General features: G+C 37.3%; 2 protein-coding genes across 4 annotated transcripts; one reads left to right on the plus strand and one right to left on the minus strand.

Annotated features, from left to right (window-relative positions):
• The first annotated feature begins 1332 nt into the window (after nucleotides 1-1332).
• LOC306856463 (nucleus accumbens-associated protein 1-like) lies at nucleotides 1333-10168 on the plus strand. Of its 2 annotated transcripts, none has more exons than XM_079395763.1 (5): nucleotides 1333-1577; nucleotides 5584-6593; nucleotides 7122-7407; nucleotides 7844-7941; nucleotides 8055-10168. In XM_079395763.1, the coding sequence occupies exons 2-5, from the start codon at nucleotides 5609-5611 to the stop codon at nucleotides 8357-8359; spliced, it is 1674 nt and encodes a 557-aa protein (XP_079251889.1). In that variant the 5' UTR covers nucleotides 1333-1577; nucleotides 5584-5608; the 3' UTR covers nucleotides 8360-10168. The 2 variants fall into 2 exon arrangements, with proteins under 2 accessions (XP_079251889.1, XP_079251890.1); XM_079395764.1 differs by lacking the exon at nucleotides 1333-1577 and adding an exon at nucleotides 2029-2614.
• A 5611-nt stretch (nucleotides 10169-15779) lies between these two features.
• On the minus strand, nucleotides 15780-20654 carry LOC306856499 (syntaxin-10-like). Of its 2 annotated transcripts, XR_013783023.1 has the most exons (9): nucleotides 20575-20654; nucleotides 19886-20055; nucleotides 19125-19219; nucleotides 18981-19043; nucleotides 18793-18894; nucleotides 18491-18597; nucleotides 18268-18362; nucleotides 16949-17760; nucleotides 15780-16655 (listed from the first exon to the last, which is right to left on the minus strand). XR_013783023.1 is itself a non-coding variant. In XM_079395834.1 (8 exons), exons 1-8 carry the CDS (start codon nucleotides 20607-20609, stop codon nucleotides 17684-17686), a joined length of 744 nt encoding a protein of 247 aa, XP_079251960.1. In that variant the 5' UTR covers nucleotides 20610-20646; the 3' UTR covers nucleotides 15786-17683. The 2 variants fall into 2 exon arrangements, 1 of the variants encoding a protein (XP_079251960.1); XM_079395834.1 differs by having other exon boundaries at nucleotides 15786-17760; nucleotides 20575-20646.
• Between the last annotated feature and the right edge of the window lie 3000 nt (nucleotides 20655-23654).

Below are 23654 nucleotides of genomic sequence, written 5' to 3' on the forward strand. Positions count from 1 at the left end.
GAAATCATGGTCTGGAGGAAGACTGGAGAGGCACAGAATCCAAGCTGCTTGAAGTCCAGTGTGAAGTTTCCGAAGTCAGAGATGATTTGGGGTACCATGACGTCTGCTGGTGTTGGTCCATTGTGTTTTATCAAGTCCAAAGTCAATGCAACCATCTACCAGGAGATTTTGGAGAACTTTATGCTTCCATCTGCTGACAACAGTCAGAAACAATCGATCCAATAATAGCAGAGCCACAGGCTGATCGCTTCCATGCCACTCCTCACTGATGCTGTTGTTTGTGCTAAACGAGCCCCGTCCAAGTAATGAGTGAATAAATGAACATACTTTAAAGAACCTGAACTTTTCTGTTTTACAAATCCTTTCTTTGATTGATCTTAGGAAATATTCTAATATTTTGAGATACTGGATTTTTGTCTTTCATGAGAAAAGCTCTAATCATAAAAATTTAAGCAAAAAATGCTTTAAAAAAATGTTTTACTTTACATGTGATTAATCTCTATATATGAAAGTTTCACTTTTTGAATTAAGCCTTTAAGTTGTCCAAATGAAGTCCTTAGAAATGCATATTACTAATCAAAAATTAAGTTTTGATATATTTAAGGTAGGACATTTACAAATATCTTAATGGAACATGATCTTTACTTAATATCCTAATGATTTTTGGCATAAAAGAAAAATCAATAATTTTGACCCATACAGTGTTTTATTGGCTGTTGCTACAAATATACCCGTGCTACTTATGACTGATTTTGTGGTCCAGGGTCACATTTTACTTTTACTGTCAGATGGACAAATAAATATTTACACAAACTTTAGCTTCAAGCTTACTAAAACTGAACATTTTATTTTTACTGTGAGGTGCAGCAGCGGCCCCATGACAAGAATAGCAATGTACAGTTCAAGAACATTTAACTATTTTAAATATTACATTTAAAATTTCTATAATCATAACTTTATATGTAATAAATTTAACAAAAATTCAATAAATACATTTACTGCGTAAAGTACGCCTTCTCTGTGCAGCATTAATGTCGTGGCATACCTCTACAGATGCTCCTTCTGTACTAGGCTAATGGCACATTCGATCTAATAATCTAATCTAGTCACGCTCTATAAACACTAATTGCCTATGCGCCATATAATTTGACCCCATTAGAGCGACGTGATGGACATATTTTGGAGATGTTTAGTGCACAGACTGCACACTTCTCTAGTGCGACATGCAGAGTCGAGTTGGCATGCTGTGCGCGTAGCACCCAGACCCCTCTAGGGCTTCACCTGAGTCTAGACACTCCACGCAGCTCACTTTCCCCGCACTGCCGCGCGCACAGACCAGACCCAACGGAGAGCGCGCTGCGCGAGTTTCACGCATTGGCGTTCAGATTGCTTTCTTTATTTCGGTCTGTGTGTGATCGGTGACTCTGTGCTCTAACCGGGGTGACAGAATGATGCACCCCTCGATAATTCTGCGCTCGGGCGTCTTGCCTGTGAATTCGCGATGAATGGCAGCCCGTAGAGAGAAAAGAGTCTGACTCCTCCATTGAAACACTTTCCAGCAGATCGCAAGCGAGGGGGTGAGTATTTTAACGCATGCACGAGAGGTTCATGCCACTTTAAGTGGGGTCAAGTGGCAACCACGTGGATTGAACAAGGGGGTCGAATTTAGTTATTGTTGTGGCAGGGGGCAGTTGAGAAAGATTTGAGGGGATTTTTGGATAGGGGTATTGTTTTGTGAAGGTGTGCGATTGCTTTAGATGGGGGATGGGCTTGCGAAACTTTAACCACTTCAATGACTTGGTGCCGAGAGCTTGTTTTATTTTGCATCAATGCTTCCATCTATATTTTCCAACTTTTTAGCCATGCATAACATTGCTCGCAGTGTTAGCTCGTGTTTCTGGACTGTTCGAGGATTTGTACCGGAGGAGGGCATTAATGTGCATTGCATTCAGATGTCAAGTGGTTAATGGTGTCTTGTCTCGCGGATCAGCCAGACTCGCCCCCCGTTTGCTGCATTTGTCCCGGGATGACCTGTTGATGTCGGGAAAAGATGGAGCCGAGCCCCCATTTCTCCTCCTCCAAAATGGAGTAGAATTTAACCACATAATATTTTATGTGAATTCCAACGATTGCGCTGCGTGTATCCAAATATGACTACTACTTAATTTGCATGCGATTTGCAAGTATGCGGTGGGAGAATTATAATAGTAACGCATGCATATGGATGTTGCTGGGCGAATCAAAATGTTTTAGGAATAACGTTAGATCATGGTATGTGCAGGGCTGTAACTCAGCCCGACATTGCATAGCATTGCACTGGCACTGAGGGGGCGAGGGAAACGGATGTGGGCTTCTCAATAATTCATCTATCAGACTATTTTGGTGACAAGGTTTTTGAAGGCTGAGCAGCTTTTAGCTCTTTGGTCGCCGCATCACGTGTGGAGACCAGGCAATTTGGGAATTATTTCTTGTTTTGTTTTTTGCCCCCTGGGGCCCGTGCCAGCCCGGAGCTTGTGTCCAGCTGGGCAGCGGTGCGGGACGCACACACTCACCGGGTACCGCAGCCCTGCCGCGGCCGCCACATCACTGAAACACCGGCGCCCGACTCTCAACAGTGAGCTCACAAACTACTGTTAAATTACTAGCTTAATGTTTTTAATTAAAACTGCTGTTGTTATGCCTTTGAGAAATATTGCTGTGCGAGTGATACAAAGAAAATAGCCGGGGTGAATTAAACTGCATTTTCGCTGCATAGATCATGAAGCTGTAATTACATTAACGACAATCGAAAGTACAAGATTACTCTTAGACCAAGTTTATAATAATTTTATTATGTTTTTTAAAATGTGATTTGCTGTTAGCCAAGGAACTAGCTTTAACCCTTTAAATTAGGATGGTACTATCCGAAAATTAACTATTTCCAAAATGGCATAGTTACAGTTTCTTCTAGTGCTGATAATAAATTAATAAACAGCATAAGAATATATATATATTCTTATATTATATATTATAAGTAAATGTTAAATAAACAAAAGTACAATAAAATAAATACATTTTAACCAAAAGGGTTAAAAAATCTTTTTGTGAAATAAAAATGGACTGTATACTACACACACACACACTCACACACACACACACACACACACACACACATATATATACACACATATAGTTTAAACAAAATTAAAATAAAATAAACATTTTAAGCAATAGGGTTAAAATCTATCTATCTATCTATCTATCTATCTATCTATCTATCTATCTATCTATCTATCTATCTATCTATCTATCTATCTATCTATCTATCTATCTATCTATCTATCTATCATAAAATATTATTGTAGGCCTAAGGGTTAAAAGGAGTATGAACGGAAGTAGATGTTACTGAGCAAAACCTTACTGTTCAGCCAGACAAATCTTTGATCTGCTTCCTATAAGCATTGCTTTAACCTCCTGATCAACCTTTGTACAAAGACACAAAGCAAGAAGTTGGAGTGAAATTACTCAGTACACCTTTAGTGGGGATTTTTGATCAAACTGTAAGGTACTTTTCAGTAGGTTTAAAAATGATTAACAGATTGTGTAAGATACATTTATACTAATGTTAAAGTGTTGAGTTGATCTATATATTGCATTTTATATGTAAACATTTAGCAGACACTTTTGTCCAAAACAACTTGCACATGAGGAACACAAGCAATAACACGAGAAGTGCTGACAATACAAAGTTTCGACCATCATTCAGAAAAGCACAGGCTAGAAGCTAGAAAAAGGAGGAATAGAAGAATAGTGAAAGCATAGAAAGTGAAGCACGATGCAGGTTAAGGGCTCTTTAGCAGACTGATTGACACACATAAACAATGTATGTGTATAAAGTAACTGCACTTAAGTTTGAGTGTTGCTGGTCACACAGAGTACAAACAAATATGATTTCATGTAAAGTGTAAATGGAGTTCTTCTCTGCATGTTGGTTAGCATAATACAGGATGACATTACCTGATTACCTGATATATGACCCCTAGATAGCCATTGCATTAGACATGTGCTCTATTTTTCTGTTAAAGAATATTCATTGAACCACTTCCTGTATGCCATCTATTCATCTTTTGCTTCTAAAAGGATTTTGTTTGTTAGAAAGTACATGTTGACCTTAAGAGCAGAGAGTATTTGTATGATTCTAAAAATAATAGACTGTAGGATTATAAATTGAATATGACCCACAGAAAACGCCTGGATGGCCCTTGGCATACTCTTCAGTTATATTAACAATGTGTATCAACATTTATTGCTTTTGTTCATTGTCTAATTTCCTGTGGAGAATGTATGCGTTTTCTATTTCTACGTAATGGACTTGACAGTCATGGGATGTTGTTTGTGAGACTGCAGAAATCTTTATTTAAAGCTTTATTTAAGAGTAACATTGTTAAAATTATTGCGCATAAGACAACTATTTGTCACTACAGTCATTCAAAAGTTTGTATTCAGCAAGGATGAATTAAAGTGATCAATAGTGACTGTATTTACTTCAAATAAATTATGTTCTTTTAAACTTTATATTCATAAAATTACCCTGGAAAACATCACTTTTTATTTTCACCATAGGTGATATGAAGAATTATCTTTTGAGCAGCAAATCATATATTTTGATGTGACACTGACAAGACTGGAATAATGGCGGCTGAAAATTCAGTTTTGCAACCGCATGAATAAATTGCATTCTATTAAAATAGAAAAGCTATTTTAAATGTAAACAATATTTCACAGTATTACTGCTTTTACTGTATTTTCAGTCAAATAAATACAGTCTTGAGCATAGGAGACTTCTTTCAAAAACTTTGAATGTTATTCAAAATTTTGAATGGCAGTGTATCTACACATTTTTATGAGGTTTTATTAAGGTTCGGGAGGGGCACGTTCAAATAATCAACTAATTTGGTGCAGGTGCAACTCGTTTAGCGAGCACAATATGTATATATATATATATATATATATATGCAGCCTGCCTACCTCTGTCAAATGACAGTTTTCCAGCATCCCTCTTCCACCCCAACTCCTCACCCCTAATCTATTTTTATCCTATATTAGGTTTGGGGGAGTTCTCTGGATTCGGGCCATATTCCCCCAGGGCAGCATGCCGAAATATGCTTACTATTTGCTATCAGATTAGATGTAAGAGTGAACTCGTGAAGTGTCCTGTTAAGTCTTTTTGAAAAAATAACAGATTTTTTTTTTTTTTTTTGTACTTGTACTGTAAAAAAAAAAAAAAAAAAGTTACATTATTTATGGTTATTTCACCATATCCATTGGTAAGCCGTTATGGAATCTGCTTACTTTTTCACATTTTCCTCACTGTTGGGATTTTGGCAGGAAAATTGATGGCATTTTGCAAAATAAACACTTGAGGGGTGGGAGTGTGTGGAAATGTGAATAACAAGTTGAATTTTGTAGAAATCTGGAGATATTTCTGCAGCCTTCTTTAGGCGTGGATTCTCTTCAGGCCCTGCCCATTGGTCATTATTATAAGAATAATTAATTTATTATTATTATTAATTTATAATTTTTCACCTCTTTTTTTTTTCACAGACTCTGTAGTGCTGGGCTTTACAATATGGCTCAGATGCTGCAGATGGCGATTCCCAACTTTGGCAACAATGTCTTGGAGTGTCTTAATGAGCAGAGACTTCAGGGACTGTACTGTGATGTGTCAGTGGTGGTGAAGGGTCACACATTTAAAGCCCACCGGGCAGTGCTGGCTGCCAGCAGCTCCTACTTTCGAGATTTGTTCAACTCTGGAAGTAAGAGCTCTGTCGTGGAGTTACCACCAGCAGTCCAGCCTCAGAGCTTCCAGCAGATCCTTTCTTTCTGTTACACCGGCCGTCTTAGCATGAACTTGGGCGATCAGTTTCTATTAATGTACACAGCAGGATTCCTACAGATTCAGCAGATTATGGAAAAAGGCACAGAGTTCTTCCTAAAGGTCAGCTCACCAAGTTGTGACTCACAGGGCCTTCACACGGAAGAAACACCACCCTCAGAACCCCAGAGCCCTGTTACTCAAACTGGAAGTAGTACTGTAGGAGGGGGTGTGGCCCCCACGGCAACTGTTCGATCTGCTTCCTGTCTAACATCCCTTCCATTGGTGTCAAGGGTGAAGACAGAGCAGCAACCTCAGGCCCAGCAGCCCCAACAAGAAGCATCATCGTATTCAGTGGTTTGCACTCCAGTTGCTAAGCGTCTTTGGGAGGGAGGTAACCGTGAAGGAGGTGGAGGATCAGGAGGAGGGGGAGGTATGAGGAAAGCAGCCCGTTATTCGCAGGAGGTGGCACGGGGAACGGGAGGAGCACCGCCTCAAAGTGCAGCCTTATTGGGTGGAAGTGGTACCACTAATAGCAACAACAATAATAACAACAACAGCAGTAGCACGCCGGAAGGCACCAGCCCAGGCACACCCAGCATGTATACCAGTGATTCGCCAATCTCTTACCATGATGATGATGAAGAGGAGGAAATCACAGATGAAACCACAGAAGAACAGTACAGACAAATCTGTAATATGTACACTATGTACAGCATGTTGAATGTAGGGGCAACGGGTAAGAAAAGTTAAACTAAAGTTTGATTTCATTGATGAGTTGCTAATAGTTATCAGTTAGATTTATTACCTGACACTAACAGCGTATTGTGATAAAAGACTACAGTATGTAGTGAAATTATGGGAAAAACATCAATAGGAATTTTGAAAATAATCTTACAGACATCAAACCAAAGAAAATACAGCATTTGCTCAATGTAAATCTTTTTAAATGTATTTTTTAAACATTTTTGTTACTCAAAAGTCAAAATTACATATATACTACAAACAATAGGTAAAACTTGCAATTTCTTTTCATCATTGCTCTTCCGTTTACCTTCCCCAAAAAATAAATTCAGATCTATATATATATATATATATATATATATATATATATATATATATATATAACCTTAGAGGGAGATAAATAAATTTTACATGTATATTAAATATCTTTTTAGTTATTTAACTGCAGCTTTATAGGCAGTTTAGAACCAATATATTGTTTTTTATTTTAAAATATCTCTCCGCCATTGTAATCTTGGTTCAGCCAGCGAACGAGTGGAATCACTACCAGACCACCTCACAGTTGAATCAAGGGGAAGAGGAGTTCGAGTGAGGCAAGATCTGGCCTCTCTTCCCACTGAGCTCATTGCACAGATCGGAAACCGCTGTCATCCTAAACTCTATGAAGAAGGTGACCCTGCTGAGAAACTGGAGCTAGTAACAGGCACCAGTGTTTTTATTTCACGTGCTCAGCTGATGAACTGCCACGTTAGTGCAGGCACACGCCACAAAGTGTTGCTCAGGCGGCTCCTTGCTGCCTTTTTTGACCGGTGAGTGAAGTTTATGACCTTTATTCAGCAGGAAATAAACAAAAAACTTTGTAATTAGTATTTATAGAAATTGTTCATGCATAATTTAATCACCCTTATGACTTGCTTTAACCAGAATGGATATGTTTAGCATAATGTCCAAGTTGCTCTTTCCCATATAGTGAAAGTTAATTGTCATACTGTTTGGAATGATATAAGTGTGAGTAAATGATGCCAAAATGACATTTTTGGAGAGAAATAGCTTTTAAATTATTGTTATTTATTAGTGGGAACTTTACCAATTATTTTAGGGTTTTAAAAAAGGATTTTAAAGGTTTTTTTTTTTTTTTTTTTTGATAAAGTTTTCTTGGTTTGGAATCCCAATTGCTCTTGCAATTTACAGGTCAGATTTTTATGTGTTTCTTTTAAAGTGTATCATCCTTTATTTTACCTGTAGAAGCACTCTTGCAAACAGCTGTGGGACAGGCATTCGGTCCTCCACAAATGACCCCAACCGCAAGCCACTCGACAGTCGGGTTCTCCATGCTGTTAAGTGTAAGTTGTGGTAAAATTTGTTTTATCTACATTGAGTTTTTAAGCATTATTCATAATAGCTTTGTGTAAAAAGTGCATAATAAGCTAATGATAGTAAAATGTTTTATTTCTAGTTTACTGCCAGAACTTTGCTCCCAGTTTCAAAGAGAGCGAAATGAACGCGATCGCTGCAGACATGTGCACTAATGCACGGCGTGTGGTACGCAAGAGCTGGATTCCGAAACTGAAGCTTCTGATGGCAGAAAGTGACGCTTATGCCAACTTTCTTCCGGACGCTGCCAAAATGGAGTCTGATGGCTTGGCCGTGGAGCATGCGTTTGAAACAGGATCCCTAGAGGGTGGTACAGCCTCTGAATCTGGCCAGTCATCTACAGATGCCCTGCAAGGTGTGAGTGGGGATGGTAACAGCTTGTTTTAGTGAGTAACACTACCGTGCTTCAGCTATTCTTTCCTCTTCCACTTCTCCATCGTATCCCAGTCTCACTTTGATATCATCTGGGAACGATGAAGTGTATCTTTATGAAGATTCTTGGTCATTTTTATTTCCTTGTAGAATTTAATTTTTTTGATTTGTACCTTGAGGCCCTTCTTGTCATACTGCAGAAACACATTCCTGAAAAGGAGAGACCTCTGGGGCTATTTGTTGTGAGCTGAAGGGGAAATGGTGTCTGGAAGCTCTTATCCAGTCTGAAAACACTGTCATGATTCTGAATGTATCTTTTTGGAGAATCCAGAAGTTAATGTTGCTGGACATAAGATTGTATTCATCTGTTAATATTTAGTGGCTGTATATCTGCTTTCCGGACCCCATTTCCCCTTTCTGCACAAACACCCTTAACATAGACACTTTAAATGTTTTGTTCTTTTTAAATTACACTTTTAGTTTTTTTTATATTCAAACAACATTTGTAATTTTTTTGCAAACGTTTCCACTTTTTGTCTTGCCAAGTATCCCAAGAGAGGCAGTGTATCATTTATGATTGTAATGAATTGGTAAATGCAGATTAATCTGTTTTGCTATATCTGAAACTACTGTTGTGTTTTGATGGAGGCTGTGCAAGATCTGTGCTCCTTTTGAATCAATGAATAGTGAATTGTTTTCCCCATCTTTTTGCATTAGCAAAATCCAAAATCGATTTCAATCATTTTATTTTGGTATATTACCAAGGCTTAATATTGTTACTTTAGTTTAATCAAGTTTTTACCATCAAATCTTCTGTTACTTCCCTTTTTCCCCTAGAATCTAATTGGGAACGTAACACTCCAAAGGAAACCCCAAAACTCTCCCACAAGTTTAAAAATCATTAAGGCTTTTTAAATGTGTCTTTATGTTCTTAGTAGTTTTGTATAGACAACACATAACATGGGCGTCTGTGTGCTGTGTAAATGTGTGTGTATGGTGGCTGCAGATGGTAGTTTTTGAAGTGCTGTATCTCACAGCTGACTGCTTCATGCACCGATCGCACAAGCGTGGTGCCTCTGACAGAGATGCACTAAACGCTCTGATGAGAGACTGGCACTGAACGGGCATCAGTGCCCCAGCTACGGTGGTTCCAAACCACTAAATACCACTCTGAGAGTGGAAGCTGTTTTGTAGTCTGTTTTTTATGGAGATTTGAAAAGTCAGTTTTTAAGTGTCTCTCATGATGGTTTTCGGGTTTCAGAGAGAAATTCTGTAGTGCCAATGAAGAGCTGTTGTAACCCTAGGTTTGGAGATGAAAGAAAGTGACAATGTCATTTAAAGTGTAGTTGCACTCTTAAAATATTTAAGGATGTGCTAAAATTAGATTCCCAAAGTATGACCTGCATCTTCAGGTGTTTTAAGCACACTTGAAATGTGTGCTTAATGTAAATTTTTCATTTCATGAAATGTCATGAAATGCAGACTATATTGTTTCAGTTATTGATTATGGCTGAAGAAAGGCTGTGATTAGACAAGATCATCCCAGTCCAAAAGCATGTTATATGTGGGTTTTAAATGTTTACATTTGATTTTTTCTTCATTTAAAATGAGAGTTCACCCAAAAATGAAAATTGTCGTCATCTACAAACACTTTCTGTAACGCTTTCTTTATTTTGTGAAACACAAAAGAAGATATTTTGAAGAATGTTCGTAACCAATCCAATTTGGTGACCATTGACTTCTACTGTATGGACTAAAAAAAAAAAAAGTCAAAATACATAATACAAAATACATAATACAATTTCAAAATTGTGTTATAATTCTAAAATAAAAAAATAATCACTAAAAACTGTTTTGGATGAACCATTGATTTAAAATAATTTTTTAAAACCCTTTTACTTAAAAAAAAAAATATACACAATACACTGCACTGGGCCAGGAGACAAAAGACTTTTACCTCTCAGCCACGTGGTACGATCCTAAGAGACTGCACCAAGTCTTAATCATAGTACGATAGGATGAGAATGAGATATTTGCACAGAAATCTGAACTGGATTGTTCAGCACTGCCTTAAAGTTCGTGCGTGGAGTTCGAGTCTTACACAGCCAGTCTGCGACAGAGAAGTGAAAGAAATTATGGGAAAGGGAGGGCATGGAATGCCTGGATGATCCTGTATGCATGGATGCATGTGTGCTGGTGTGCTCCGCTACTTTTCCTCAGAGTCGAGCCTCTTTTTTTTCATTTCCATTTTTGGAGAGACACGTGCTAATGCCATCATGTGAGGAGTCTGACAGGAAAGCGAGAGCCTGCGCCAGAGGCATGCTTTTTATGTGTGTGCATTTGTTTGTGTACGTGTTCAAATGTAAGTCTGGTTATTGTGTGCCAAATGCACATCTGAAAAAGGGTGCGTTGGTGGATGACTGTGAAAATGTGCATTGTGTGTGTGTGTGTTGATGGTTGGGTGGGTGGTTGGTATGTGCGTATGCAGAGAGCTCTTTTTGTTTTTGTCTGACTCAGAGAGGGAGACATACAGTGCAGACGCAAGCAGAGAGGGGAGGGAATGTATTGGTGAGGAGATGGATGCTCTCACACACACACACTTAAACACACAACTGGTGCAGTGAGCCATTTCCCAAATGGAGGAATCAAACCGTACGCTTTGACTAAACAAACCATCAGCTCACATTGAATCTCATCTGAATTGCCTTCTTTGGATTTGTTTCTTCATCGAAGAGCTAACATGACATCAAAATTGATCCTATTTTCTGTCTTATTACACATTTCTTGGGGTATGTGTTTGGGGTGGGCGATATGACCAATCTTATATCACGATACGAGTAATTTTATTTCACGGCAACGATATACATCATATTTTGCTTTAAAAATCAATTTTTGATACCATAGAAATGACATAATTCTTGTCACCAGTGTCAATATTAAAGTTTAAACTACTTTTAATGCCCTACATTTTTGTTTCTCCCTAAATATTCAAATTCTAAAATATTGTATAATTAAATGTATTGCGAATGTCATTTTATATTGTCTTTAAGGCATATTTGGGTTACTTGTTAAATGTAAAGTGAACACTGCAACATGTGAACACAATTATACTAGTGTGTTGGGGTGTGTGTGTGTGTGTGTGTTTAGCATTCCATTGTCCAAAAAAGAGATGAATGTGATTGGTGACTGGATAAATATGGCTTTGTGATGAACTGTTCCTCATCGCACCTTTTGAAATGCAACGAAAGAGAAAAAGAAAGATAACAGCGGTCAACATTTCTTCATCCCTGTTAGAATGTACATGGAGCTGGATCCTCTGATGTACAGCTTGATAAGACTGTTTTTTTTTTTTTTTTTGTACTATCATGTTGGACACCCAGGGAGGGACTAGGAGGTTTTTTTTAGGAGGCAGGGCTGGATTTGTGATGTTTTCAACCCATGAATCGCTTCTTAATATGTTCTGTTTAGTGGTGCATTGGCGAGATTGGGTACACCATGAACTCGATGAACTGTAGTGGATTTACCCCGTGTAGAATTTCAACCCCTGACCCGCACTGTGGATTCATGGTCTTTCGTGTAAAATCCTTTCATTTTAGCAATTAAACTTCCAGTATTATTAGTATGTTATACTAAAAAACATCTACGTCAAACAAAACAAATGAGGTTATGCTTCAGATGCTTTGAGACGTATAATGAAAACTTAAAAAAAAAAAAAAAGCATGACAAACCATACCTTTGTTTTTATTACCTATGGTTTTGTTTTGTTCAAATCTAGAATAGTGCTTGGCCATTGAGATGCTACCAATTTTTAACACAGACTGTAGAGTTGCCAAGTGCTTTGTAAAGGAACATCATGAAATTTACAGTAGCTAGGAGCAAGAAGAAGGGCTATACATTTTTGCTTTGCATATGACTGAAGTGCTGGAAAGGGATGAGGGCCGTTGAAACTAGCTATGTACCATATTAAAATGTCATTTTTAAAGGGTGGATGAGTTTGAAGCAGCATAGATGTAGGAAGTTGTGGTCTATATACACTGCAACTGTATTATTACTTCTTTCTGCCTTAAATAAATATAATTTTTGTTACTGAATTAGTTTACTGGTGCAGATGACTTTTGATGTTCAATGGCACATGGATGAGTGCCACCTGTGTCGGACTTGATAAATGCTGCAGGTAGAAAATGAAACTGCCATGCATTTACTTCCCTTGACCATTAAGGCAAAGATTTAGAAAACCCTTGTAATTTGACATGGTCTTTAATTTATGAACCCCTTGCCAACTGTGTTTAAAATGTGTTTGAACTGCCAAATATAAGGAAATGTTATTGCATTTATTCAGAACTAGAATAAATTGTCTCTGCTGGTGTTTACCAATGTGACGATCAAAACATTTGATACTTAATGACACTTTATTAAGAAACAACACTGTAAAAAAATTAAATTGAGCCAACTTAACATTTTGAGGCAACCAGCTTCAGCAGATTTTAGAGTTTTGTCAACTTGTTGTTTTACGTTTATACAACAAAAAGTTGAGAATCTTCTACAAAAATAAGTTGAGAGAACTCAAAAATCTGATGAAGCTGGTTGCCTTAAAATTTTAAATTGGCTCAACTTTTTTTTCTTTTTTTTTTTGCAGTGAACCAAAATGGGGATTTGTGAATAATTATCAGAATTGAACATATTTACAAAATTGTTACCATTTACTCATGATTTTTTTTTGTTCTGTTCCATTGTGTACACCGATTTGTTGAGAAAAATCTGTAGGACTCTGCAAAATGAATTTGTAAAATGGATCGTAAAATGTGTTAAATGGAGCTGAGAGTGCTGTACTCTTATCTATTTCTGTGGATGTTATTAAATTAAGTTGTGTGTATTTTGCAAGAGAGAGGGAGCACCATTTGGTGAGTGTTCATGACTGAACTCGTAGAGTTTTCAACAGGGGGTCTGCAACCATGTTTTTGTATTTTTTATATTTTTTTTGGACTACAAAATAAAAAGCTAACAATGTTCTGCTCAGATTTTTCATTGCCCCCCCCAATTAAATTATAACAATTTTATGATCTTTTTATTTTTAATACAAGTATTAATGGCTGTTTCTTATTTTACTGGTTTTGCAATGCAAGCATATGTAAATACATTAATATGGTAATATTCGCATGTTGTTGGCCAGGCATGAAATGCTACACTCAATTTTATGCAATATGTAAAAGGGGATTCATTTTCTGTCTCTGTAAACAGCAAGGGGTGCTTGGCCTGAAAATAAGTTGAAGACCCCTGTCTTGGCACCTTGAGCTCCCTCACTCTTTCGATTGAGCACCAGGGAATATTGTATCTATTTTTATTATAATTTTTTTTTATGTTAGATTTCATTAATTCTGAGTCTTAGGGCTGGGTCACACAGAGCTCTTTTTTTTGCATTTAACTGTGCTGCTTTTTAACTTTGTCCTATGTAAACATGCACTGTGACGCATTTCGCTGCTCTGTCAGCATCACATTCACAAAAAGAAGTCGTTTGACTATTAAGGCAAGACACCACTAGTGAATAAGGTATAAGTTTAAATCATAAATTGCACCATTCTTCACCAGTTGATTGCTTTGTGGAATATTGTTATCAAAAGCAGCATTGTGTAATTAAATATTCACTAATTTCCAGGTTCAGAATTTGTTAGATTTTTGACACATTAAATAAACTGGCCTTCAATATATGTATTGTAATTTAAGTTAGATGCAAATAGTTCCTGTTGTTTTAGAGAGAGCCAATTATGTTCGCAAAATTGACCAAACAGTGGTTTTGCCTGTAGCATCTTACCTCAAAAAGCTTGATGCTCTACGTTCTTTTTCATTTCTCAGCACTAAATTTTTATGCGCAAGAATGGGTTCTGTGTGAACAACTTATGCTAGAAATATGTAAGCTCACTTCACCTCACAGTTCTAGGGAGACAAGAGGCGCAAACACAGGAAAAACAATGACAGATGCAATCAAAAAGCCTCGGATGAAGACATACCTCTCCTAAACTGATATCTTCAACATTTGATCCTTTTAATAAGATGTCTATCAGCCTGTTAATCTTATTTCATCTTTCCAGCGTTCTCTCCTCCAGTATAAACACACTCCTCTCTCTCTCTTTCTCTCTGCTGCGGCCCGCCGCTCCATGTACTTCACCTTTCTGTGCGCTTCTGCGCTGCCAGTAACCTCAAAGACTTCTTACAGATTTCAAAACATATTTGTACATACTTTTGTACATCCCTGCCCACCAGAGACCAATGCATGTGCGCACACACAAGCAGGTGTGTGTATCTACCTCCTGACACCTTCAGCCATACTCCCTGGCCCCTGTGCCCTGACACAGGTCATTTGTTTGAAATGGATGTAAATGGGGGCAACTTTGAATATGGAATGTTGTAGATTCATACCTCACCAGGGGCCGAGGAGCTCTATCAGCATGGCTCCGGAGAGCATGTCTCTGGTGTGGCTGCAGGGATCCTGCAGCTATTTTCTTTCCAGTATAGATATATGAATATACATATATAAATACAAATCTATATATATATACTGTACATTATACATAGAAACACTAATGAAGTTTATTGTTAGTTGTGCACTCACAGCATGAGATGTTATTCCCCAGGAACCGCTTTTTGGAAACAAATGCAGTAGCGTCTACTGATGTCAAAACCCCTCTGTACCCTCCACCCAACCCCGAGTACATGCCAGTGTTTCCTCTGTGTTGGTCCAAGTGCCAATAACTTTGTGTATTCCTTTTCTGTGACCCAACGAGAAAGAAACTTGCACATTAAATACTGTAAAAAATAAACATGGAGAAATGATAAAAATACATCTTAATAAAACGAAAATCATTGTGGTTTGCGTTTGTTTTAACAGAATTAAACTTTGCTGAAAATTCACCCTTAGGACATCCAAGATTTCCAGATTTGGAGAGATAACATTACATTGCTTGCTCACCAATGGATTCTCTGCAGGGAATGGGTGCCGTCAGTCTGAGCAACTGATAAAAACATGAAAATAATACACAGCTTTTCAGTTCACAATGTGAGTTTGTGATGTTTTTAACAGCTGTTTGGACTCTCTTTCTGACGGCACCCATTCACTGCAGAGGATCTGCTGGTAAGCAAGTGATGCAATGCATTTCTCCAAATCTGTTTCAAGAAGAAACAAACTCATCTACATCTTGGCTGGGCTGAGAGCAAGTATGTTTATAGCAAATTTTCATTTGAAACTATTCCATTAATGCAGGATTCAGTCATTTTAACACCGCTTTACAGGATGTATTTTATCTTTCATGATATTCATCTCTACTGTGAAAACATAATGATGTTATAAAGTATTTTTATCAGAGAGCTGCCATGAAGTTATTCCATAATATGACGCATATAATTTGAAAATAACATGATAAATGAAAACTGAAACCACATGTCAAAGGCATATACTTTAATCAGGAACCATATAGATTTATCAAGATGCCAAAATTTTTACATAATACAAATGCTTACAAAAACAAGTGACAAGGGCATTAGATTTTTGAAACAATCATTTATGTAGGCAGCACTGAAAGACATTACTTTGCAAGTAAAAGAAAATCAAATACGTACCAAATTTCCCTAAATGGGCATATAAGAGGTATTACGTTTTAGTACTCCGTTCCACATTTTGAGCAACAGGGAGTATTGGCATTTTTTAAGGCTTGCATTTTTCAAAAATCTTATGCTTGGAGTTGAATCTAACTTTCAGTTATTATTATATAGACAAAGCAATACTGAAATATGTTGTATTCGGTTTAAGCTGAAAGAGGGACACATTTATATTGAACATAATACATTCACCCAGAGTCCTTACACCCAGATCAGAGGGCACACTGGAAGCAACTCATTGGCACAGAGGATTTGAGTACCAAATGTTCATTAGCACACCCACAGATGGGCACAATATTAGATCTGAGCTCAAGTTCAGGAATAGAAATATCAAGTAGCGATCCTAACTGTGGGGTCTAATCAGCTCAGTTATTAGCTGACTTTCAGAACATGCATCTTGCTGATTTGGACTGCAATTAAAAAGAGCAATTTCCTTTAAAAATATTAAAATGACAAATATATACGTATTGGAGTAATGGGTTTGGAATATCACTGTGGCATGCAGTGAAGGCATAACCCACACCATCAACTGTCTATATGTCAGATGACTCTACACACATCTCCACAGTAGTATGAAACCTTACAGTTCGATATATAGTAATCTCAAAAGCAATACATAAAATCATGTTAAAATATGGGAAACCTACAGTGGCCGAGAAAGCTCAACACGCTGCAAATAGATAAAACAGCTGCAAATAAAGAAAACAACCTTCTCAATTTGACAACACACGCTGCAAATGCTCACAACAAAACTAAAAGAAACACACTGCAAATAAAATTTATTTGGTTGTGTTGTGAGCATTTGCAGTGTGTTTCTTAATTTGTTTGTGTTGTGAGTATTTGCACCACCTGCTGTCAAACTGATGATGTTTTCTTGATTTCCTGGTGCTTTTTCTATTTGCATGCCTTTTCTGAAGTTGCAGCTCGTTGAGCTCTCTCGGCCACCGTAGAAACCCAAGTACTTACTGTACACACAGCACATCCATGAAGATTCATGAAAAGTGCAGATGATTTTTTTCTGCAAACAATCCTCCATAAGCACACTCAAACGATGCAATAAAATGTTAGATTTATCCATAAAGGAAGAGCAAATGCTGTAAAATGCCTGTGTTAACCTCAAGGTGTGACTTTGCTTTACAAATTTAAATAATCCTAAATTCCTTGCCATTATTTACTTGATAATTTCCAGAGCACATCATCAGAGGGTGTTTGATGGTGGTACTGCCAGTTACAGATCTAGGGGGCGTAATGAGCCTGCTTTACTCATTGTGCTTGGTGAACCATTAGCACACATATTGTCAACCTCTTTCAGGGGCATTTATGATGTACACATAATAATTAAACATATAAAAATATAATAAGGCAGTATCAAATTCCTCATCCCCACTTACACTTGTACCACAATAAAACATAAGAAATGTAATAACTGTTAACTTCCATCTCAGCAGTCGGCACCTGTGAAATTCTGGAATAGACTTTGCCAAGGACAATGAGTCCAATCCAAAAGCAGTAAGAGAGTTAAATTCTGAGAGTCAGAAGCCATATGGGTTAGATGAAGGCAAAAAGACTATAAAAAAATAACTCTCTCACAAAGATAACAGAAGCTGAGGTGGAGGAATCATGGTGAGATTCTGACTTCCTCTGTAAGCTTTTGGCATGATGGAGGGCCAAACTGAAGAGGAGTCTGGTTTAAAGAGCGAATAACAGAATGAGCACCACGGTCAGTATGATTACAAGAACTCCAATAGCGCACCACTGTCTCCGACCTGCAACACACAAAAACACAAACATGAAGTCAAAATATCACAAAATCGAATGCTCTTAAATCTGGCAGAATTAAGCTAGATGAGAAAGAAAAAAGCTTGCAAAAACAATAAATGTGTGAATCTATTTGGGTGGGTTTGACAAATCCTAAATTTATCAGTTTTATGAAATTATACACTATCAAGTAAAAGTTTTTTTAGGTTTTTATTCAGCAAAGACAATAGTGATCAACAGTGATAGTAGACACTTTTACATCATAAACCCCCCCCAATATACTTCAAATAAACATTCTCCACCAAAATATTATGCAGCATAAATGTTTTCAACATTGAAAATGAGAAATGCTTCTTGAGCATAAGAATGTAAAATCAATTAATGGCATCATACATGCATGTACTGTGTATATTTATATGCATATATAAATACAAACACAAATTTAATGATAATTATTATTCAAAAACATGAGAAAACAAGTAGAGGAACATACAATAAGGAGTAAATGCACTCACTGCTGGTCATGTGTGAAACCTTCTCCACTTTCTTCAACACTGAGTCCATTCTGGAACTGGTCTGGTCCATTTCCTCGTTAAACTCACCGAGCATACTGGGACAAAAAGCAGATACATTAACACAGAGTAAAAAACAAATCCTGGTGTTTAAAAAAAAAAAAGAAAAAAAAAAATGCAAAACTGTTCATTCTTTAATATCATGTGTTTTTTTTTTTTTGCTTACACTGCCTGATCATCCAGCTCATCTCCTATCCTGCTGGACATGTCCTTTAGGACACGGATGCTGCCAGTGACCAGCTCCAAATGCTCATCCTGGTCCTGCATAATCAGCTGCATGCAAAAACATATAGCATAAAATAAAGACGACATTAAGATTCAAAACTGTGGTATTAAGCCTTGCACAAAAAGTCACATTTCCTTGTTTTCTGTGAAGCTTATAAGATGGCATATCATCAAATAATGCTAGAGAAGAAAGAGATCCATATTAAATGAGAAAAAGACATGTTTTGACCTCCTGCCTTTTACCTGCTGCTGTTCCTGTTGCTCCTGAATGTATCTAGAGTTTGCAGACACCAGGTGAGGCTCCAGCCCAGCGTAACGATCCTTTGCCGTGGTCCCCAGCAGAGCCTGTCAGACAGGGACACAGTGCTGATGTCACTAGCACACGTGCCCATATGGATTCATTCATTTCAGTTTAATAGTGAATCACTCACCTGTTTGTTTTTCTTCTCTGCTTGAGCCACAGCTGAAGGACTAGAGAGCTGCTCCTTCATCAGCTACATACAGATACACATTCATGCATATGAACTCCAACATAAAATGAAAAAAATTATAGAAACTGGGACAGGGAGCGATACCTGCACGGATTTACGAGTTCGTTCCACAAATTCCCGCCTTTCCTGGAGTTCATGTTCTCCTAAACGGAACTTTCCAGGGTTTGCCTCCACAATACCTGATACAGTCAAGGACTATAAAGAGATCAGCATATACATTACCAAATCAAAAGTTTTAGGTCAGTAAGATTTTTTTTTTAAAGAAATAATACAGTAAAGGTGGCATTTATACTGTAACAAAAGTTTCTATTTCAAATCAATGCTGTTCTTTTGAACTTTCTATGCATCAAAGTATCCTGAAAAAACAATCCACAAAAATATTAAGCAGCACAACTGTTGTCAACATTTATAATAAGAAGAAATGCTTCTTAAGCATTAAATCAGCACATTAGAATGATTTCTGAAGGATCATGTGACACTGAAGACTGGACTAATGGCTGCTGAAAAAAACAGCTTTATCATAAACAAAATTTGAAAATATAATCAAATAGAAAACAATTTTAACATGTAATGATATTTTACAATATTACCGTTTTATTGTATTTTTAACCAGCAGCCTTGGGGAGCATAGACTTATTTCAAAGACAAAAAAAAAAAAAACCATCTAAAAACTTTTGACGTTACGTCCTTTTTCAAAATGCTATCATTTGTATCTTCCTTTATTTAGACGGCACAGTCTTTTGGCACCTCCATCTTCCTTTTGCTTTGCATACCTATAAGTTTTTGAAAAATTCTACTAAGGATGTTTGAATGGCATCATAGGCCTTTGGTTTATGGCAGGATACTGATGGTTTCATGCAGGTCCTCTAGGTCCCAGTCGATGGCCCTCAGGCAGTTTCGGAGTTCATTGGTGCTCCAGTCCAGCTCATCCCGGCTGACGGGGGTCTCTTCCTGCAGCAGTTCCTCCCAGCGCTCAAACAGCCCCTGTGCTTTGGACAGGGCCTTCTGCACCTCCCTGTCAGAGACAGGAGTAAACTGTGAAACCCCTTCTACTTGATGGGAATGAAAGGTGTGTATCTGTATTAAACAACCTCTACTCAAACACTATGCCAGTGGTAGTCACTGTCATGATGAGGTGGTCTCAATTTATCAAACATGTTTTAATACCACAAACACATTTGATTTAGGTGTACATTAAATGAATGGTAGAGACACATTTAAAACCCATGCAACATAATCCAGTGTTTGTTTACATTCCTGTCAACACAAGTGACCAATCTAAAAGTCTCTGGCTTTATTAGACAACTTAACCGTCCAAACTTCTAAAACGAAACTAGAAACACAGCCATACTTTTGCTTATTATGGCTGTTTATTAGTAAAGTCGCATGGAAACACAAATAATGTGAGGCTACAGATAGTGATGAAGATACTTCATTTACCTTTAACTTAGCCTGTCAATATCAAACCGGTGTCGTTTAGACAAAGACGGAAGACATACATTAAGACAGGGAAGAGAAAGATAACTTTTCTTACCCTTTAACCACGAAAAAAGGATCCTCCATCGACATATTAGCCCCTTTGGCTCAGGAGCTATGTGAAGCCAACAGCAAGGTGGCTTGTGTAAAACATGCACGCACGGACTAGTTTTCAAAATAAAAGTGCATGAACGCACCTCTGGTTCCAACGAATAGGCAGTTGAGCCAAACAAACATGTTCTACAGCAGGGATCCTCAAATCTGGCCCACTCATGCAGAGTTTAGCTCTAACCCTAATCAAACACACCTGAGCTGCTAATCAGAGTCTTCAAGATCATTAGAAAATCACAGGTAGGTGAGTTTGATCAGGGTTGGAACTAAACTCTGCAGCAGATTAGACCTCCAGGGAAAGATCTGAGGAACCCTGTTCTACAGGTATAACTTACACATACACATGTTGGTTTTTGTGGTTTATGGGGACTCTCCATAGGCGTAATGGTTTTTATACTGAACAAACAGTGTGTGCTATTGCCCTACACCAACCCTACACCTAAACTTAGCCCTCACAGGAGACTTTGTGCATTTTTAGATTTTCAAAAAAACACCATTTAGTTTGTTTTTAAAGCCTTTTGAATTACGGGGACACAGGCAGTGTCCTCATAAACCACCTTCATATTGTAATACCTCTGTCATACCCATGTCATTATACAAATTTGTGTCCTCATAAACCACATAAACATGCACACACTCTCTCACACACACACACACACACACACTCACACTCTCTCTCACACACACTCACACTCTCTCTCACACACACACACACACACTCACGGTCAGAATTGTTGGTACCCTTGGTAAATATGATCAAAGAAGGCTGTGAAAATAAATGTGCATTGTTAATCCTTTTGATCTTTTATTTAAAAAATCACAAAAATCTAAGCTTTCATTGGAGAATAAGAATTTAAAATGGGGGGAAAGATCATTTCTTTGATCATATTTACCAACCAAGGGTACCAACAATTCTGACCACGACCACGTGTGTGTGTGTGTATGTGTATATATATATATATATATATATATATATATATATATATAATTCATTTTATTGTTAACATTTTTACTGTACTATGTAAGTTACTTTGAATGCTCTTATTACAAATATAGCATTTAATTTTAGGCTATTTTATTAAAATATGTGAGCGCACTTTTTGAGGTGTTCTTATTACAGTTTTATTACACAAATTAACACTCAAAGTACTTACTGTTGGGTTAATGTTAGGGTTCAGTTTATGCTTGTAATTATCCATTTTACAAATGTAAAATGTAATAAAGACCCCATAACATAAAGTGTTAGTAAAATGGTCTTTTTAATCAACCCAGTTGCCTTATTATTAGTAATTTGTTAAACATTTCTGCATTTAACTGCATTCATAGTCAGTAATTCACCAGCACATAATTATGTTATATTTTATGAGCTATTATACTAAAGCAAATTATACTGAGTGTGAAGCTCTGTGACTGAGCAAAAAGGCAAAATATTAATTTTCTATTGCATATTTGTATTCAAACTATGGGCCTTATGTCTAACGGTCCCATTGTTATTGTTACAGAAAATATTTATCTCTAAACCTTAAAAACACAATGACCTTAATGCCTGAGCACACACACACATTTCTTGCACATAAAAGGAATGCAATCACTCTGAGTACCTTGTTAGTTCAACCTAACAATAACAATGTGTAAATAAGAATCTCTAATTTTGTAGAGAAATAATATGAAGTCTTTAATTGCTTTGTTGAGAAAACAAAACGGTTCGTATTTGGATCAGTTTCATGATGCATTACCTAATCAGTAAGTCTCTCAGTAAGTAGAAATGTCATATTTTTAGCATTGTTTGTCACTCATTTCCATAAAAGGGCTGTTAGCACACCTTTGCCGCAGTCCTGACCTGTTTCATAATTAATTCGGTTAGGTAACTGGCCTAGATTTGCTTGCCGCTCAAGGCATTAAACATGCCAAGCTAAAGACAAGTTGGTGTGAGACATGAAGTTTTGCGATAGGTGTGTTGAACCGTTTAAAGGATTCCCATATGTCTTTTCATGCCAGCTATAGAGGCTTAAATCCCTGTCGCCTCTATCTCCTTCCTTTACTTTTAGTAACACTATTCTCCTTCACTTCCTCCCCCACCTGCTTCCTTCCTGTCTCCTGCCTTCCTCCCTCACCACTCTGTGTTTCCTGTTCACACACAGATACTCACACACACTCCACCTCCAGTTAAAAGGCTGGCTGTAGTTGTCAAGGCCACATTTTTATCCTCACAAACGAAAAGTGACATCTGAAATGGGACTGACTATTTGAAAGAATCATAAATAGTTTTAAAAATGTTTTGCCTATATAATAACAATCATGTTATTTGAGGTTTAGCAATATTATTACGTGTGAATGAAAACCACTGGGTCTGTGAAGTGTCCTCTTTAATATAGTGAAACCAATGTGTGCTTGTGATCACAGCTGCAAAGAATGCTTATGGAAATGAAGGGTGGATCTAATTGGAGGCCTGATCACATGGAATGCAGTTTGTCAGAGAGCAGTAATGAGGGAGCTATTTTTACAAGCAGTGGCTTTAAGGTCTGCCTGATGAGTCACTCTGTTTACAAAACATATTTGTAGGCAAATGTTTTAATAAAATCGTGTTTCTCTCTATAAACACCCTGAGCAATAAATTAAAATAATCAGAATGAGATTTATTTCCAAGTATGCTTAAACGACATAAGGAATTTGTGTTAATAGGCTGCAGCTACACAAATAGCAGATGCTTCAAAGCGACTTATAAATGAGGACAATGCAAAATCAACAAAAGAGCAATTATATGCAAGTGCTATGACAAGTCTCAGCCTAATGCAGCAGGGGTTTTTTTTATAAATAAAAAGAAAACAAACAGATAGAATACAAAAAGAATAGAGACGCTTAAGAAACCAAGCAGTTAGTAAATGAATAGAGAGCAAGTGTAAAAGGGGCCATTTTTTTTGAAGAAGAAGAAAATAATTAGAATAGGGACTAGGCTAGAGTTGGAGGGTCAATTAAAGATGGAAGAGATGTGTTTTTAGGCTACATGCTGTATGTAGGCTACAAAAC

Source organism: Barbus barbus, assembly GCF_936440315.1.
Source record: "Barbus barbus genome assembly, chromosome: 37".
Lineage (NCBI taxonomy): Eukaryota > Metazoa > Chordata > Actinopteri > Cypriniformes > Cyprinidae > Barbus > Barbus barbus.